We start from the raw sequence: 17,848 nt of genomic DNA, 5'->3' as shown, positions 1-17,848 counted from the left end.
TAGATCATAAAAGGATGCCCTGCCTGATACAATATGCAAACTTGTTCTGGGAAGGGATAATAGAAGTGTGGGTCTTTGGGTCAAGGAGGAGAGCTTACTTTGGGGAATAGGTTGACAGAGCCTGAAGGGATCACCCGTCATTCCAGCGGGGCACTGGCAGTTGGGCGTGTGCAGGGTCACAGTGCAAAGAGCATTCTGACCACAGCTTCCTGGACAGGGATCGCGGCACTTTTGGTTCATACACGCCAACGTATTGGCACACTCGTCATGGCTCACGCACTCCGGCCGGCAGTTGGGCGGTGTGCCCTGGAACTCCGGCAGACAGCGACATTCCGCCTGACCGTTTACATCGCGGCATTGTGAGTTCGGCCCGCACGGGGACGGCAAGCACACATCACGCACTATTTCCGGTGTCCTAGGGATAGGCTGGCACAGAGCATAGGCGTTTCCGGTGTAACCCGGAGTGCACTCGCAGTGGGCTCTGTGCTGAATAGCCTGGCATACGGCGTTGAGACCGCACTTGCCCGGACATGGGTCCACACACTTGTTGTTGATGCAAGCGTGAATCTGGGCGCAATCGGAGCTGGAGTAGCATTCCAGGCGGCAGTTGGGCGGCTGGCCAAAGTATCCGGTCAGACAGGTGCAGATGGCATTTCCATTCCTCTCCGTACACTGGGCATTGGCTCCACACGGCGAGGGCTGGCAGGGATTCGGCGGCGTCTTGGGAGGTTCATCGCGAATCGGAGAGCAAGACACCAAGGCATTGCCCGTCATCCGCTCGGGACAGTGGCACATGGCAACGTGGTTGACAGCGTCGCAGAGAGCGTTGGGGGCACAGTGTCCAGGACAAGGATCCACGCACTTCTGGTTCACACACGCCCTGTTCCTGGGGCAGTCCGAGTTCAAGACGCACTCCGGACGACAACCCGTGTAGGGATCGCCCTGGTACTCCGGCAGGCAGGAGCATTGTCCATTGTTGCAGACAGCATTGGCGCCACAAGGAGACGGCTGGCAGGGATCGGACTCAACTGAAAAAGAGATGGGACCAGGCTTAGGGAAATGTTCAGGGGGCAGGGCATAGGTAATGGGCATACTCTTCGGGGGAGCAACTGGGGGCAGTAATCGGCAGCTGGTGAACGGATCTCCCGTGTAGCCAGCTGGGCAGGAGCAACTAGGTGTGTGGTTGATGACACTGCAGCGGGCAGCAAAGCCACAGGCTCCCGGGCAAGGATCGCGGCACTTCTCGTTGATGCAGGCCAGATTACTGGGACATTCCGCATTAATGGTGCACTCTGGTCGGCAGTTGGGTGCCGCTCCCACGTAGTTGGGCAGGCAGCTGCAGCTGGCTCCGCCGTTGACGACACGGCACTGAGAGTAGGGACCGCAAGGCGATGGCAAGCAGGGATCGCGGACTTCTTCCGATTTGGGTGGTTGAGGCGGAGGAATGGGCAGACAGCGGGTTAGAGCGTCGCCGGTGAATCCGGGCTGGCAGGAGCAGAGCGGACTATGGTTTCGCACATGGCACTGGGCATTGAGACCACAGGCTCCGGGGCATGGGTCCTGGCATTTCTGGTTGATGCACGCCTTGTCCGCCGGGCACTCGGCACTGATCACGCACTCCGGCCGGCACGAGGGCGGTGTGCCCACGAATTCCGGCAGGCACGAGCAGATGGCCTGGCCCTGCGACTCCCGACACTGGGAGTTGGGGCCGCACGGCGACGGTTGGCATGGGTTAACATACTCCGGGGGTGTGGCTAGAGGGGGTTATAAACGGAATTTAAAAACTTTGCACATCAGCAAGCGGGAAGCGAAGCGTTTTTCAAAATCAAAGCAGACCAAAAGCAGGGTTAAGTTTTTCTAAATATAGCGTATTGTCACAGAGCACTTAAATATCGATGGTTGGCGGAATATAAAACAGATGAGGCAGCTGAAAACAAGGCTCTTTAAATATGAGAAAATATTATGCGAAATAAAAGCAAGGCCGTTGAGGTTGAGATCAGATTAATTATTTGGCAGAGAAGAGGAGACCTTGAAGGGAAAATGAGTACTGGCGTCGTTGTTCTTTGGCAAAGTAGAGATCCTAAAAAGTCGCTTATAATATCACAGTAGATTAGGGTTGAGATCTTATTAGTTAAAGGTTATTAACTCCTTTAAAGAAGTCAAGGGGAGGCTGTTTTTAGGGCAATAGGGATGTAAGAGAACATTATTCATGGAGGATATGAGATTAGGGCTTCAACGATGTATAAAAAGAGATTCGATTTTTTAGGTAAGGCTCTAGGGTTAAGATCAACAGATCGCAAAAGCCATTCACTAAAAAGATCGCATTCTTACGTTCTTGCTGCAGAATGCGGCAGCTCTGGTAGGGATTGCCCACATAGCCCGGATGGCATTCGCAAACCGGACTATGATTTATGGCCTGACAACGGGCATTAATGCCACACACTCCGGGACAAGGATCGCGGCACTTCTCGCTCTGGCAAGCCCTGTCGCCCGGACAGTCGGAGTTGACAGTGCACTCGGGTCGGCAGACTTCATACGGATTACCATAGTAGCCCGGCAGGCACTGGCAAACACTCAAGTCATTGTGAGGCAAGCAACGGGCATTGCCGCCACAGGGACTGGGATTGCAGGGCACGGAAAACTTGACCACAGGCGGACGTGGTTCGGGGCGAACGCAAACACTATAGGCATTGCCCACGTAGCCCTCGGGGCAGTAGCAGATGGGACTGTGGGCCACCACGCGGCAGAGAGCTAGGTGACCACAGGTGCCTGGGCAAGGATCGATGCACTTGTAGTTGCGGCACGCTTTGTCCGCTGGGCAGTCTGCACTACTGACGCACTCCGGCCTACAGAAGGGCGGAGTACCGTAGAACTGGGGCAGGCAGGAGCAGCGAGGTGCTCCGCCCGGCGTGGCCTGGCACTGGGAGTTCGGCCCACAAGGCGAGGGCTGGCAGGGATCGACTTCATCGCGTTCTACAGGGGGCAAGACTAAAAAATCAAGATTAGAGTTATGATCAGTTGTGGTTTTGGGGCTTTTGTAGAGCCTACCTATGGGCTGGCAAGCTAGAAGGGGATTGCCCGTCAAACCGGGTGGACAAACACACAGCGGACCGTGGTTCTGCACATGGCAGATCGCACGGAGACCGCAGGCTCCGGGACAGGGATCGCGGCACTTGAGATTCAGACAATACTTGTCGAGGGGACAGTCCGAGTTTGAGGTGCATTCCGGACGGCAGGCGGGCGGGGTACCAAAGTATCCTGGCAGGCAGTTGCAAATGGCCTGTTCGTGGTAAGCACGGCACTGGGCGTTGGGTCCACACGGCGAGGGTCGGCAGGGATTGACAGGAGTTCGTTGTGGCACAATAGCGGGCAAAGTTGTTGCCGGTGGGGCTGTGGCTGGAGGCAGGGGCTTGGGAATCGGATCGCAGCGAACGAAGGCATCGCCCTGCATTTGCTCCGGGCACGTACATGTGGCCACGTGGTTGTAGACATGGCACAATGCGTTCAGGCCACAAGTGCCCGGGCAAGGATCGCGGCACTTCTGACGGATGCAAGCCTTATCCCTGGCACAGTCCGTGTTGAGAACGCACTCAGGTCGACAGCCAACATAGGGATCCCCGTGATATTCTGGTATACAGCTACATTGGCCATTGTTGCACACGGCGTTCGGTCCGCATCTGGACGGATAGCATGGATCCTTTTGCTCAACTGGCTCTCGCTGGACTGGAGCTATCGGTATGGGCTGGCAGGAAACAAATGGATCTCCGGTGTAGCCAGAGCGACAGAAACAGCTGGGCACGTGATCGTGGACACGACACTCGGCATTGTACGCACAGGATCCTGGACAGGGATCGCGGCACTTTTCATTGATACAAGCCAAGAACGACGGGCAGTCGGACTGGACCACGCACTCCGGTCGACAGTTCGGAGGAGTTCCCTGGTAGTTGGGCAAGCAGACGCAGGCCGCCGCTCCAAAGCGATTGTGGCACTGGGAATACGGACCACAAGGCGATGGATGACACGGGTTGAACTCGAATTGCGGCTTGGCCACTTCGTAATTTGGTCGCGGCAGAGATGGAACATTGATTACGCCAGGAGTTGGTTGAGGGCGTTGTGTATCCTGCACAGGATATTTAGTAGTGGTGGGAATTGGAAGCGGAATTGAAGGGACGTTGATAATTCCAGGTTGAGGTGCAGGCTGCGATGGAATATTAATTATGCCTGGAGCTGGAGGACTTGGCCGCGGGGTCGGATAATTGACATCAGCAACAATGGGCTGTTGAGGTGGGTATGTAGGTTGCGGTACCGAGGGAATGTTGATCACTCCAGGAGTTGGCTGCGGTCTCTGGATTTCTTGTTGAACATCCTGTATTGGGTTCTGAGGTGCGGAGGGTGTTGGCTGAGGTACCGATGGAATATTTATAATTCCTGGTTTTTGAACCGTGATTGGTGGTGATGGCTGCGAGGGAATGTTGATAACACCCGGCGTTGGAGGCGGCACTGGTTGAGGTACCGAAGGCACATTGATAATTCCTGGTGCCGGAGGTGTCGGTTGTGGCGAAGGATAACTGACGGTCTGAACGGGTGGGTTCTGTGGTGGATAGGTAGGTTGAGGAACTGATGGTATGTTCACCACTCCCGGTTGAGGCACAGCGATCGGCGGCGATGGTTGGGATGGAATATTAATCACGCCAGGAGTTAGAGATGGCACTGGTTGAGGCACCGACGGAACGTTTATAATTCCAGGCGCTGGGGGAGTTGGCTGAGGTGACGGGTAACTGACATCATAGATCGGAGGATTCTGAGGTGGATATGTTGGCTGTGGAACCGATGGAATGTTTACAACTCCCGGTTGAGGCACGGCGACCGGCGGCGATGGTTGGGAAGGAATATTAATTACGCCAGGAGTTGGAGACGGCACGGGTTGAGGTACCGATGGAATATTTATAATTCCAGGTGCCGGAGGTGTCGGTTGTGGCGACGGATAACTGACGGTCTGAATGGGTGGGTTCTGTGGTGGATAGGTAGGTTGAGGAACCGATGGTATGTGCACCACTCCCGGTTGAGGCACTGCGATCGGCGGCGATGGTTGAGAAGGAATATTAATCACGCCAGGAATTGGAGATGGCACTGGTTGAGGCACCGATGGAATGTTTATTATTCCTGGAGCTGGAGGAGTGGGCTGTGGTGTCGGGTAACTGACATCATAGATCGGAGGATTCTGGGGTGGATAGGTCGGTTGAGGAACCGATGGAATGTTCACCACTCCCGGTTGGGGCACCGCGATCGGCGGCGATGGTTGGGAAGGAATATTAATCACACCAGGAGTTGGAGAAGGTGTGGGATGTGGCACCGACGGAATATTTATAATTCCAGGAGCTGGTGGAGTCGGCTGTGGTGCAGGATAACTGACATCGTGGATTATCGGTGGATGCGGTTGTGGATAAGTGGGTTGTGGCACCGATGGAACATTTATCACTCCAGGTGATGGTGCATAGGTAGGCACAACTGGCGCAGGGACGTAGATTGGTTGCTGGGGTATTGGGTACACAGGCCTTGGCGGCGATGGTATGTTAATGACACCTGGTCTCGCTGGAGGTGGTGGATAATAGACATCGTATATAGCGGGTCGCTGAATAACAGGAGGTGCAGGTGTTGGATGCACTGGCTGTGGAGCCGATGGAATATTGACCACTCCTGGAGGAGGGGCCGGTGTGTAGTTCACAGGTGACGGAATAAACACGGGCCGTTGGGAAACCGGCGGTATAGGCTGTGGTACCGATGGAATATTGATAACCCCAGGTTTCTGCGGAACAGCAGGTTGTGGCGTTGGGTAGTTCACATCGTAAATTGGAGGCTGGGGAGTTGGATGTGCTGGCTGCGCCACAGAGGGAATATTGATCACTCCCGGCTTGGGGGCGGGGGTTGGATGCTGCGGTGACGGCACAAATACCGGAGGCTGGGGGGTAGGTGGCACCGGTTCAGGGTATGATGGAACATTAACTACTCCCGGATGAGGTTGAGGAATCGGAGCCGGCGTTGTTGGATAGTAAACCGGAGGATTTGGTGCTGGATGCACTGGCTGCGGTACTGACGGTATGTTTATTACTCCTGGCTGTTGAGGTATCGGTGATGGAGTTGTGGGATAGTTCACATCGTAAACAGGCGACTGTGGTGTTGGATGCACCGGTTGTGGTACCGACGGAACATTGATTACTCCTGGCTTGGGAGCGGGTATTGGGCTCACAGGAGATGGTATTAGCACTGGAGGCAGTGGCGCCGGTGGTGATGGCTGTGGTACGGAGGGAATGTTGATTACTCCCGGCTGAGGTGGACTTGGTGGCGATGGTGTTGGATAGTTGACGTCATATACCGGCGGATAAGGTGACGGATATGTCGGTTGGGGAACAGAAGGAATGTTCAGCACTCCAGGTTGTTGAGGAATGGGACTTGGCCTTGTCGGATAATTCACGTCATAAACCGGAGGTTGCGGTGTTGGATACGCTGGTTGCGCCACCGACGGAATATTTATTATTCCAGGTTGCGGGGCAGGTGATGTTGGAATGACACCCGACGGAATAAAGATGGGCCGTTGACTCGTTGCCGGAATTGGCTGTGCAACAGATGGAATATTCACAACTCCCGGCTGCTGATAAGGCGGTGGGGATGGATAGTTTCCTTGATAAATCGGAGGTTGAGGTGACGGGTATCCAGGTTGGGGTGCTGATGGAACATTCACTATTCCCAGTGGTTGAGTGTGAATCAGGCCAGGTATGGCAACCGGATAGGGAGGCGAGGGAGTGTCGTATATGGTGGTAGGTCGGACAGCTATGGAAAGGGTCAAATGGTTTTCGTTAGGATCTGTTGTGTTTCCACCACTTGGAATGGCATGCTTACGTTTTGGAATCTCGTAACAACGCGAAAATGGATCGCCTGTATGGGAACCGATGCAGTAGCAAATGGGGCTGTGATAATGCACCCGACACTCGGCATTGATGCCGCAAACTCCCGGGCAGGGATCGACGCACTTATGATTGACACAGGCCTTGTCGTACGCGCACTCTGAGTTCAAAGTGCATTCGGGTCGGCAGTTGGGTGGAGTGCCGTAGAATTCTGGCAAACAGGAGCAAACCGCCTGGTCGTTTGACGGGGTGCACTTGGCGTTGGGACCGCAGGGTGAGGGATCGCAAGGAGTTAGGGGCGCTACCGGAGCTATTGGGGCAGATATCCAGAGGTTAGATATATATGGTTTGGTCTGGGAACTACATTCATTCTTACATTGTTGGATAATGGGTACGGGTGCGCAGTAGGCCAAGGGATTGCCGGTGTAGCCGCTGAAGCACCTGCACTGGGGCAGATGATCGAGCACATAGCATTCGGCGTTAAGGCCACATGTTCCGGGACAAGGGTCGCGGCACTGCTGTTGCACACAAGCCCTGCTCGATGGACAGTCGGAGTTCAGGATGCACTCCGGCCGACAGGCCTCGTACGGGTTTCCAAAGTAGTTGGGCAAACAGACACACGCGGCAGACCCTTGCCGTTGATTACACTGGGCATTGGCACCGCAGGGATTCGGCTCACATGGATTGAGAATCGGCTCATTGTACTGGAGCACTTGGATGGCGGTGGTGGGTGGAGTTGGTGGAATCTCTGGGCGTGTAGGGGGCAAACAGGAGCCGAAGGGATTGCCCACTAAACCGGGAGCGCACACACAGTTTGGCTGGTGGTTGTATGTTCGACAAATGGCATTAAAGCCGCACAGTCCGGGACAAGGATCCTGGCACTTGCGATTTATGCAGGCTCTGTCGGTGGGGCACTCGCTGTTGGCAATGCACTCGGGTCGGCAGTACGGAGGAATACCCAAGTAGTCCGGCAGGCAGCGGCAAACAGCATTTCCGTTTTCATTGCTGCACTGAGCATGGGCTCCGCAGGGCGATGGCAGGCAGGGATCGACTGGTTCGCGTTGGACTGGAGGGGGGCTTTGCCTGATCAATTGGCACTGGGTGTACGGACTTCCTGTGTAGCCAGGTGGGCACACGCACTGCGGACTGTGATTAATTACGTGGCACACAGCCTGGTAGCCACACGCTCCGGGACACGGGTCTCGGCATTTCTGATTCACGCAAGCCAGGCTGGGTGGACACTCCGGATCGCTGACACATTCTGGTCGGCAGGCAGGTGGACTGCCGTAATAGCCGGGCAGGCAGGAGCAAATAGCTTGCGAGCCGACTTCGCGGCATTCTCCGTAGGGACCGCAGGGCGAAGGCTGGCAGGGATGAAGCTCCACAGGCGCCTGGAGTGGTCTTGGCTGGCAGAGTACAAACGGATTGCCCTGGTAACCTTCTGGGCACTGGCACATGGCCAAGTGATTGTGCACCTGGCAGGTGGCTCCCGATCCACAAGTTCCCGGACAAGGATCCAAGCAACGGTTGCGGATGCAGGCCCTGTTCCAAGGGCACTCTGTACTCAAGACGCACTCTGGGCGGCAACCCACGTACGGGTCACCCTGGTACAAGGGAAGGCAACTGCAAACACCCTGGGAGCACTGGGCATTGGGACCACATGGGGAGGGTATACACGGATCGTCTTTCACAACTGCTGGAGGGGTCGGTGCTGGTGTTGGGGCCGGGTAGCATCGGTAGAAGGGATCGCCTACATAGCCTCTTGGGCAGGAGCAACTGGGCACATGGTTAAGCACATCACATTGGGCGTTCAAACCACAAGCCCCAGGACAGGGGTCCACGCATCTCTGATTGATGCACGCCCTATGGCTGGGACAATCTGAGTTCAGAGTGCACTCGGGTCGACAGTATGGCGGAGTGCCATAGTAGGATGGTAGGCACGAGCAAACGGCCTGTCCGTACTGTTCCCGGCACTGGGCGAACTGGCCGCAGGGGGAGGGCACACAGGGATCTTTAGGGGTGTCCCGGACAACAGGTGGCGGGGGCGGCACTGGAAGACACCTCGTGAAGGCGTCCCCAGTGAAGCCAGGCAAGCACGAGCAAAGAGCTCGATGCTGGTTAGCCCGACAAACGGCGTTTAGGCCACAGGCTCCCACACAGGGATCTGAGCACCGCCTGGCCACGCAAGCCTTGTCACTGGGACATTCGGGATTACTGGTGCACTCGGGCCGACAAGCGGGCGGAGAGCCGAAGTAATCGGGTAGGCAGCGGCAAACCGCCTGACCCTGGGATTCAGTACACTGGGCGTTGGGACCACACGGCGAGGGCTGGCAGGGATCAAAGTGGACTTGGACTGGGACAGCTGGAGATGGACAAGAAAGTGCAGATTTTACGTAATATTGTGGGTTAGTGCAAGGATTAGACATATGGTTCGGCGGTGACTGCTTACGTTCAGCCTGGACGACATGACAATGGCGATACGGATCGCCTTGGTATCCGGGATAGCAACTACAACGGGGCACATGGTTAACTACTTGACACTGGGCATTGGGGGCACAGCTTCCGGGACAGGGATCGCGGCAATGTTGGTTCAAGCAAGCTAGATGGCTTGAACAGTCCGAACTGAGAACGCATTCCGGTCGGCATCCTTCGTAGGGGTTTCCATAGAAATCTGGCAGGCACTGGCAAGCTCCGGCTCCACCTCGCTCCGTGCACACGGCATTGCTTCCGCAAGGATTCTGTGCGCAGGGATTGATCTGTTCCCGTTGGATTTGCGGTCGCGGATAGCAGCCAGTGTAGGGATCGCCAATGTAGTCCGCAATGCAAATACACGACGGCACATGGCTGACCACTTGGCAGCTGGCTGCGGTTCCGCACAATCCTGGACAGGGATCCCTACACTGCTGATTAATGCAAGCCAGTTGATTCGGACACTCCGAGGAGGTTATGCACTCTGGCCGGCAGTTGGGAGGTGTTCCAATGTAGTCCTTTAGGCACTTGCATATGGCCTGGTCGTTCTGAACCGTGCACTCGGCATTGGCTCCGCATGGCGATGGCGCGCATGGGTTAAGTGGTTCTCTTTGGACGGGTGGGGGAGGTGGAATACGCTGGCACAGGAAGAACGCGTTGCCGGAGAATCCGGATGGGCAACTACAGTGGGGTACATGTCTGATGACCTGGCAATCGGCGTATTGGCCACAAGCGCCAGAACAAGGATCGCGGCAGTGTTGGTTCAAACAGGCTAAGTGAGGGGCGCAGTCCGAGTTAATAGTGCACTCGGGTCGACAACTTGGCGGCACCCCAAAGTATCCTGGCAAGCAGGAACAGATGGCCTGATTGTTGGCTTCGCGGCATTGGGCATTGTTTCCACAGGGAGAGGGATGACAAGGGTGCACTGGTTCCACTGGAGCAGCTAAACAGGTAAACAGAAACTCATGAAGGGATCTATGAAGAATAATCTCAATCTGAAACATACATTGGACGACGGTGCACTGCACGAATGCGTTGCCGGAGGTTCCGGGAGGACAATTGCAGGTGGGTATGTGGTTGCGAACTTCGCAGACAGCTCCCACGCCACAAGCTCCTGGACAAGGATCAACGCACTTGCTGCGCTGGCAGGCCTTGTCTCTGGCACAGTCCGTATTAAGGACGCACTCCGGGCGACATCCCACATAGGGATTGCCATCGAAGCCGGCCAGACATGAGCACTGTCCTCCAGGACTGCAGATGGCATTGGAGCCACACGGCGAGGGGTTGCACTCGTCGCGCAGTGGAGGAGTTGGCGGCGGGGGAGTGGGCTGGCAACTGACGAAGGGGTTGCCCTCATAACCCGGAGGGCAACTACAGATCGGCGTATGGTTGATGACGTTGCACGTGGCACGGAATCCGCAAGAACCAGGGCAGGGATCGCGACATTTCTCGTTGATACAAGCCAGATGGGAGGGGCAGTCCGGATTAATCACACACTCCGGCTGGCAATTGGGTGGTGCTCCAAAGTAGCCTCGCAGGCAAGAGCAAACAGCTTGATTGCCTTGGGCTCGGCACTGACCAAAGATGCCACAGGGAGAGGGAACACAGGGATCGCGGTAGGTCTCCTTGGGGGCATCGTAGCTGATGGCGGGAGCTAAAGAGGGGTGCGGGTTAGGGGGGTTGCCGGGAGAACTCGAAGAAAGCTTAATCTTACGTATGCGGCGGCATCCACTAATGGCATCACCCGTAAATCCAGGCAAGCAGCTGCAATGCGGGCTGTGGTTGATAACCCGACACTGAGCATTGCTGCCGCATACACCTGGACAGGGATCGATGCAGTGTTGCTGGACGCAGGCCAGGGTTCGGTCGCATTCGCTAGAAATAGTACACTCGGGCCTGCAGGCAGGCGGGGATCCGATAAAGTCGGCCAAGCACGTGCATATGGCCTGTCCGTTCGATTCGCGGCACTGAGCGTTGGGTCCGCAGGGCGATGGTTGGCAGGGACGAGAGGGAATCGGGTCGGGAAGGGCTGGGACGATGAAAATAGTGTGAAATTTAAAATGGATAACTTTTCTATCGGGGCTCTGCTTACGTTCACGCAGGACACTGCAGAACGCATAGGGGTTTCCTTGGTAGCCCACCAAACAGGTGCACTGTGGAAGGTGGTCGCGGACTTGGCACTGAGCGTTCAGACCGCAGGTTCCTGGGCAGGGATCGCGACAATGTTGATTCTGGCAGGCCAGGTGACTTGGGCAGTCCGAGTTGAGAACACATTCAGGGCGACAGCCCTCGTACGGATTGCCGAAGAACTCCGGCAGACATTGGCAAGCTCCGGCTCCATTTCTCTCCGTGCACACGGCATTGGCGCCACACGGACTGGGCACGCAAGGGTTTTGCGGTTCGGGAACATCTCGTACCACCTGGCAGCCGAGGAATGGATTGCCGCCATGTCCACTAATACAAGTGCACATGGGAGTGTGGTTGATTACGTAGCACTCGGCATTCGGGCCACAAACTCCTGAGCAGGGATCGCGGCACTTCTGATTGAGGCAGGCTAAGTTGGTGGGGCATTCCGCGTTGGAAACACATTCCGGTCGGCAGTTTGGCGGAGTGCCGATAAATCCTGTCAGGCAGCTGCATTGGGCGTTGTTGCCTTGGGCCCGGCACTCTGCATTGGCTCCGCAAGGCGATGGCTGGCAGGGATCGATTGGGTCTTGGTGAACCGGAGGCGGAATTTGGCGGTGGCAGGCCACGAATGGATTTCCGGTAAAGGAGTCGATGCAATGGCAGTTCGGGCTGTGGTTTATCACCCGACATAAAGCGTTCAGGCCACAAACTCCTGGACATGGATCGCGGCAATGTTGCTGCAAGCAAGCCAAGTGGAGCGGGCACTCCTCATTGCGGACGCACTCTGGTCTGCAGGACGGCGGAACGCCAATGAAGTCGGGGAGGCATGAGCACACAGCATTTCCATTCACATTGCGGCACTGGGCATTCGGTCCACATGGCGAGGGCTGGCAAGGATCAATAACATCGCGTACAGGAGCCGGTGGAATAGGGCGACACTGACTGAAGGCGTTTCCGGTCATTCCCGGTGGACAGTGACACATGGCCACGTGTCTGTGCACCTCGCAGATGGCATTGGATCCACATGTTCCGGGACAGGGGTCGACACACTTGTTTCTCACGCAGGCCTTGTTCCAGTCGCACTCCGTGCTCAGGACGCACTCTGGCCTGCAGCCGACCAAGGGATTGCCCACAAACTCGGGCAGACAGGTGCATTGTCCTTGGTTGCATACTGCATTGGCGCCGCAGGTGATCAACGAACAAGGATCACTTATTGGTGGGGGATCGCGGGCGACCGGCGGCGGTGCATGGCAGGATGTGAAGGGGTTACCGCTCAGACCTGGAGCACACTGGCACGTGGGGTTATGGTTAACCACCGTGCACAGGGCGTTGAATCCACAGGCTCCGGGACAGGGATCACGGCAACGCTGCTGTTGGCAGGACAAGTGGGCAGGGCAGTCGGGGTTGATCGTACACTCGGGGCGGCAGTTGGGGGGAGTGCCGAAGTAGGAAGGCAGGCAACTGCACGTGGCAGTGCCATGGTTGTCGCGGCATTCCGCGAACTGGCCGCAAGGTGACGGTACACAAGGATTACGATAAACATCCAGCTGGGGTGGCGGAGGAGCTACAAGGCAAAGGGTGAGGATGAAAAGACAGTTTGGAGCTAACTTTTGATAGGATTCTTACGTGGCAGTGGGAGGCAACGACTGAAGGCATCGCCTGTGAACCCAGGTCGACAACTGCAGATAGGGGCATGCTGGATAACCCGGCAGTCGGCATTGGATCCACACACTCCTGGGCATGGATCACTACACTTTTGCCTAATACAGGCCTTGTCATGGGGACATTCCCCATTGGTTACACACTCTGGTCTGCAATTGGGCGGGACGCCCACATACTCAGGCAGGCAGGAGCAGATGGCCTGTTCGTTGTTTTCGCGGCACTGAGAGTTTGGACCACAGGGGGACGGCTGGCAGGGATTTACGTACTCTTTGAGAACAGCTAATGAGGGGGAGGAAGTGATTAGGATCTGAATCGGGTACAGGCCCATCGCAGACTCACGTTTCTCGGGTATTTGACAGTAACGGTAGGGATCCCCAACAAAGTTATTCAGGCAATGGCATGTGGGCAGGTGGTTAATCACGCGGCAGATAGCGTTCAACGCACAAACTCCTGGGCACGGATCACGGCACTTCATTTGTTGGCAGGACTTATCTGCCGGGCAGTCGTTGTTGGTAACACATTCTGGACGACAAGCTTCGTACGGGTTGCCGAAGTATTCCGGCAGACATTGACATGAACCGACGTTGCCCGCATGCCGGCAAACTGCATTGGCACCGCAGGGATTCGGCGAGCAGGGCTGAATTACTTCCTCATGGTGGATCTGAGGCACTTGGCGACAGGATGTGAATGGATCACCAGTATAGCCAGGAATACAGAAGCAATTGGCGGCATGGCTTATTACATGACAGTTGGCATTGGAGCCACAGGCGCCAGGACAGGGATCACCGCACCTTTGATTCAAGCAGGCTTTGTCGAACGGACACTCCGAGTTGGTGATGCACTCGGGCCGGCAGTTGGGTGGCGTTCCGATGTAGTTCGGCAAGCAGCTGCACTGGGCCTGATCTCCCAGGGCAACACAGTTGGAGTAGGGACCGCAAGGAGACGGCTGGCAAGGGTGCCTTGGAGCGATCTCGTCGCGCCGCACTGGCTCTGGGAAGCAGCCCAGGAAGGGATTTCCGTTGTGACGCGGCGGGCAGCTGCAGATTGGTGCGTGGTTCACCACATGGCAGAGGGCGTTGAAGCCGCACGTTCCGGGACATGGGTCCACGCAGTGTTGCCGTTGGCATGCCAGCCTGGGTAGACAATCCGAGTTGTGGGTGCACTCTGGCCTGCAATTTGGTGGAGTGCCAACGAAGTCTTCAATGCAGGAACACACGGCGTTGTCATTCTGAACACGGCATCGGCTGTTTGGACCACAGGGCGATGGGTAGCAAGGATTAGGAGGTGCCAGGGAAACAGGCGGAGCTTCGCACAAAATGAAGGCATTTCCGGTCATCCGCTCTGGGCAACGGCACATAGCTATATGGTTGATCACGTCACAGATGGCGTTGGGAGCACAGGTTCCGGGGCAGGGATCCACACACTTGTGGCGGACACAGGCACGATTTCTGGCGCAGTCTGCATTCAAAACACACTCCGGGCGACAGCCCGAGTAGGGGTCACCTTGGTACTCGGCAATGCACGTGCACTGGCCGTTCTGGCACTGAGCATTCGGTCCACATGGGGAAGGATTGCAAGGATCGTCGAAAACGATGGGCTCGGCTGAAGCGGATGGGACAAGGGTTAAACCAATGGTGGTACACTTTCGTTTCTTAAATCTTACGTGGTGGCGGCGGTTGGGGGCGGCAGTTGGTGAACGGATCACCGATGTAGCCCACGGGACACTGGCAACTGGGCACATGGTTGCGGACGCTGCAGATGGCATTGTAGGCACAGGAACCAGGGCAGGGATCGGCGCATCGCTGGTTAATGCAAGCCAGACTGGGCAAGCACTCCGAGCTCTGAGTACACTCGGGCCGGCAATGGGGTGGCACACCGAAGTAGTTGGGTAAACAGGAGCAGATGGCCTGGCCCTGGGACTCTCTGCACTGAGCGTTGGCTCCGCAAGGAGATGGCTGGCAAGGATCTCGCACGATATCGTGGAGAATGTGTGTTGGAGGAGCTAGGGTGGCAAGGGATATGATAAGATGGGAAAAACTCATCCAGTGATTGGGAAACTTACGAGGTACAGGATAGCAACGCGTGAAGGGATCTCCTGTGTATCCCGCCTGGCAAGTGCAGAGCGGGGCGTGGTTGCCCACGTGGCAAGTGGCAAAAGTGCCACAGACGCCCGGGCAGGGATCGACGCACTTGTGACGGACACAAGCCTTATCGAAACTACATTCCGCGGAGACCGTGCACTCAGGACGACAGCCGGGCGGACTACCAACGTACTCCGGTAAGCAGGAGCAGGTAGCCACACCATTTTGTTCGCGACACTGAGAGTTTGGTCCGCAGGGCGAGGGCTGACATGGGTTAACGTACTCCCGAATAGCTGAAAAATGATTGAAGAGATGTACCATCTGGTTCCGGCGATGGAAGTCGACATGCTTACGTTTCGGTTCGATGTTGCAATAACGGTAGGGGTCGCCCACATAGCCGATGAGGCAGTTGCAGGTGGGAAGGTGGTTGCGCACGAAGCATTCGGCGTTCTGGCCACAGCTGCCCGGGCAGGGATCGCGGCACTTCTGGTTCACACACGCCAGTTGCGAGGGGCAATCAAAGTCGATTACACACTCCGGGCGACAGGCCTCGTAGGGATTACCGAAGTATTCTGGGAGGCACTGGCAGGAGCCAACTCCATTCTGCTGCCGACACTCGGCAAATAAGCCGCAGGGATTGGGATGGCAGGGCTGGGCAATCTCGACCGGTTCTCTTTGAATGGGTGTGCAGCTGACGAATGGATCGCCGCTGTATCCTGGCTGGCAGTAGCACATGGCACTGTGGCTAATCACTCGGCACGTGGCAAAGGAGCCGCATAGACCCGGACACGGATCTTGGCAACGGTTATTAACGCACACCAGGGCTTGGCTACACTCGGAATTGGAAACGCATTCGGGTCGGCAGTTTGGTGGAGTACCGAAGAAGTTCGGCAAGCAGGAGCAGGAAGGCGTGTCTCCCACGCGGCGGCACTCGCTGTTCGGCCCGCAGGGGGACGGCTGACATGGGTCTTGGACTACGACATCGCGCTGGGGCTCAACTAGAGGTTCAACAATCAAATCACATACTCAAACTGAAGGTCATTAAAAACTTACTAATCAAGTGACATTGTATCAGGGGATTGCCGGTGTAGCCAGGTCGGCAGGTGCAGAAGGGATTGTGGCTAACAGTTCGACATTGGGCATATGCTCCGCAAGATCCCGGGCAGGGATCCACACATCTCTGGTTCTGGCAGGCCAAGCTGGGAGCACAATCATAGTTTGTGCTGCACTCTGGTCGGCAGGATGGGGGCACGCCGAAGTAGTTGCGGAGGCAGGTGCAAATGGCTTGGCCATTCTGCTCCCGACACTCCGCATAAGAGCCACAGGGCGAGGGGTTACAGGGATTACGGTAGACATCCACTAAAATCGGTGAGGGTACAGGGCGTGTTTTAATTCTTTTCTTATTTGGTAATTAGAGTAACCTACATTGAACTGGAAGACATTGCACAAAGGCATTGCCGGTCATTCTCTCAGGGCAGTGGCACATGGCGATGTGGTTGAACACTTCGCAGATGGCGTTGATACCACAGGTTCCGGGACAAGGATCAGTGCACTTCTGATTCACACAAGCCAGATTTCGCGGGCACTCCGAACTTAAGACACACTCCGGCCTGCACGCCACGTAGGGATCGCCCTGATACTCGGCCAGGCAAGTGCACTCTCCCTGGTTGGAGCAGATGGCATTGTTGCCACATGGACTAGGGTTGCAGGGATCATGGGGTTCTTCGCGGGCGGGAGGGGCTGTAAATGGGATATTTTGTCTTATTCCTGAAAAAGGGGTTAAACACCGAGAAGGGCTTACGTGGTGCAGGATGGCAGGCCAAAAAGGCATCACCCACATAGCCTCGCAAGCAGACGCAACTGGGAACGTGACTGATCACCCGGCACTCGGTCTGCTGACCGCAGGCACCAGGACAAGGATCCCGGCAGCGTTCGCTTATGCAAGCCAAGTGGCTAGGACACTCCGCATTAATGGTACACTCGGGTCGACAACGCGGCGGAGTGCCATAGTAGTTGGGCAGGCAAGAGCAAATGGCCTGGTCCTGATGATTCCTGCAGGAGGAGTAGAGACCACAGGGGGAGGGTACGCAGGGATCACGGTAGGGAGCAACATCTCTCAAGGGCGGCGGAGGAACTGACGTGGGGAAGAGTGGGTTAGGTTGGGGTAACTCTCGGTGATTCTCCTTTTCCTTACTTGTCGGTCGGGGCAAGCAGCGCACGAAAGGATCGCCCGTCATGCCTGTGGGACACCTGCAAATGGGACTGTGGTTGCGCACCTCGCAAATTGCCTGCTGGCCACACACACCGGGACATGGATCAACACACTTGTAGTTGATGCAGGCCCTGTTGGCGGCACAGTCAGAACTCGAGGTGCATTGGGGTCGGCAGTTGGGCGGGGCTCCTTCGAACTCGGCCCGGCACGAGCAGACGGCCTGCTCGTTTATTTCGCGACAGTTTGAGTTCGGGCCACAGGGCGAGGGTTGGCAGGGATTCACGTACTCATGGACAATAGCTAGTTACGGGTTAGGATACAATACAAAACAACGCTTGGAATTAGTAACTACTTCAACAGCTACGACAAGGTTTAGTAGAACTACTGAAGTAATT

The 17,848-nt window shown here is 56.3% G+C and overlaps 1 protein-coding gene across 34 annotated transcripts in view; it reads right to left on the bottom strand.

Moving 5' to 3' along the window:
* LOC6506596 overlaps positions 1–17,848 on the bottom strand; it is a 129,200-nt gene that overhangs the window by 9,534 nt on the left and 101,818 nt on the right. For 13 of the 34 annotated variants that reach the window (XM_044716232.1, XM_044716242.1, XM_044716243.1 and 10 more), the window contains 15 exons: positions 17,043–17,753; positions 16,667–16,981; positions 16,295–16,600; positions 15,595–16,239; positions 15,223–15,534; positions 14,824–15,162; positions 13,500–14,762; positions 13,125–13,439; positions 11,464–13,062; positions 11,086–11,400; positions 10,378–11,025; positions 9,352–10,314; positions 2,332–9,264; positions 1,095–1,754; positions 99–1,028 (listed from right to left, as the gene is read on the bottom strand). The exons of 2 other annotated variants lie outside the window; for them this stretch is intronic. In XM_044716232.1, coding sequence (XP_044572167.1) covers positions 99–1,028; positions 1,095–1,754; positions 2,332–9,264; positions 9,352–10,314; positions 10,378–11,025; positions 11,086–11,400; positions 11,464–13,062; positions 13,125–13,439; positions 13,500–14,762; positions 14,824–15,162; positions 15,223–15,534; positions 15,595–16,239; positions 16,295–16,600; positions 16,667–16,981; positions 17,043–17,753 — 16,254 coding nt within the window. The remainder of the gene's footprint in view (positions 1–98; positions 1,029–1,094; positions 1,755–2,331; positions 9,265–9,351; positions 10,315–10,377; positions 11,026–11,085; positions 11,401–11,463; positions 13,063–13,124; positions 13,440–13,499; positions 14,763–14,823; positions 15,163–15,222; positions 15,535–15,594; positions 16,240–16,294; positions 16,601–16,666; positions 16,982–17,042; positions 17,754–17,848) is intronic. 19 more of the 34 variants (XM_044716251.1, XM_044716255.1, XM_044716256.1 and 16 more) reach the window with 8 other exon arrangements.

Source organism: Drosophila ananassae, chromosome 3R, assembly GCF_017639315.1.
Source record: "Drosophila ananassae strain 14024-0371.13 chromosome 3R, ASM1763931v2, whole genome shotgun sequence".
NCBI classification, from domain to species: Eukaryota; Metazoa; Arthropoda; class Insecta; order Diptera; family Drosophilidae; genus Drosophila; species Drosophila ananassae.
The sequence above is the reverse complement of the archived record's forward strand: the minus strand, read 5'-3'. Positions and strand labels throughout refer to the sequence as shown.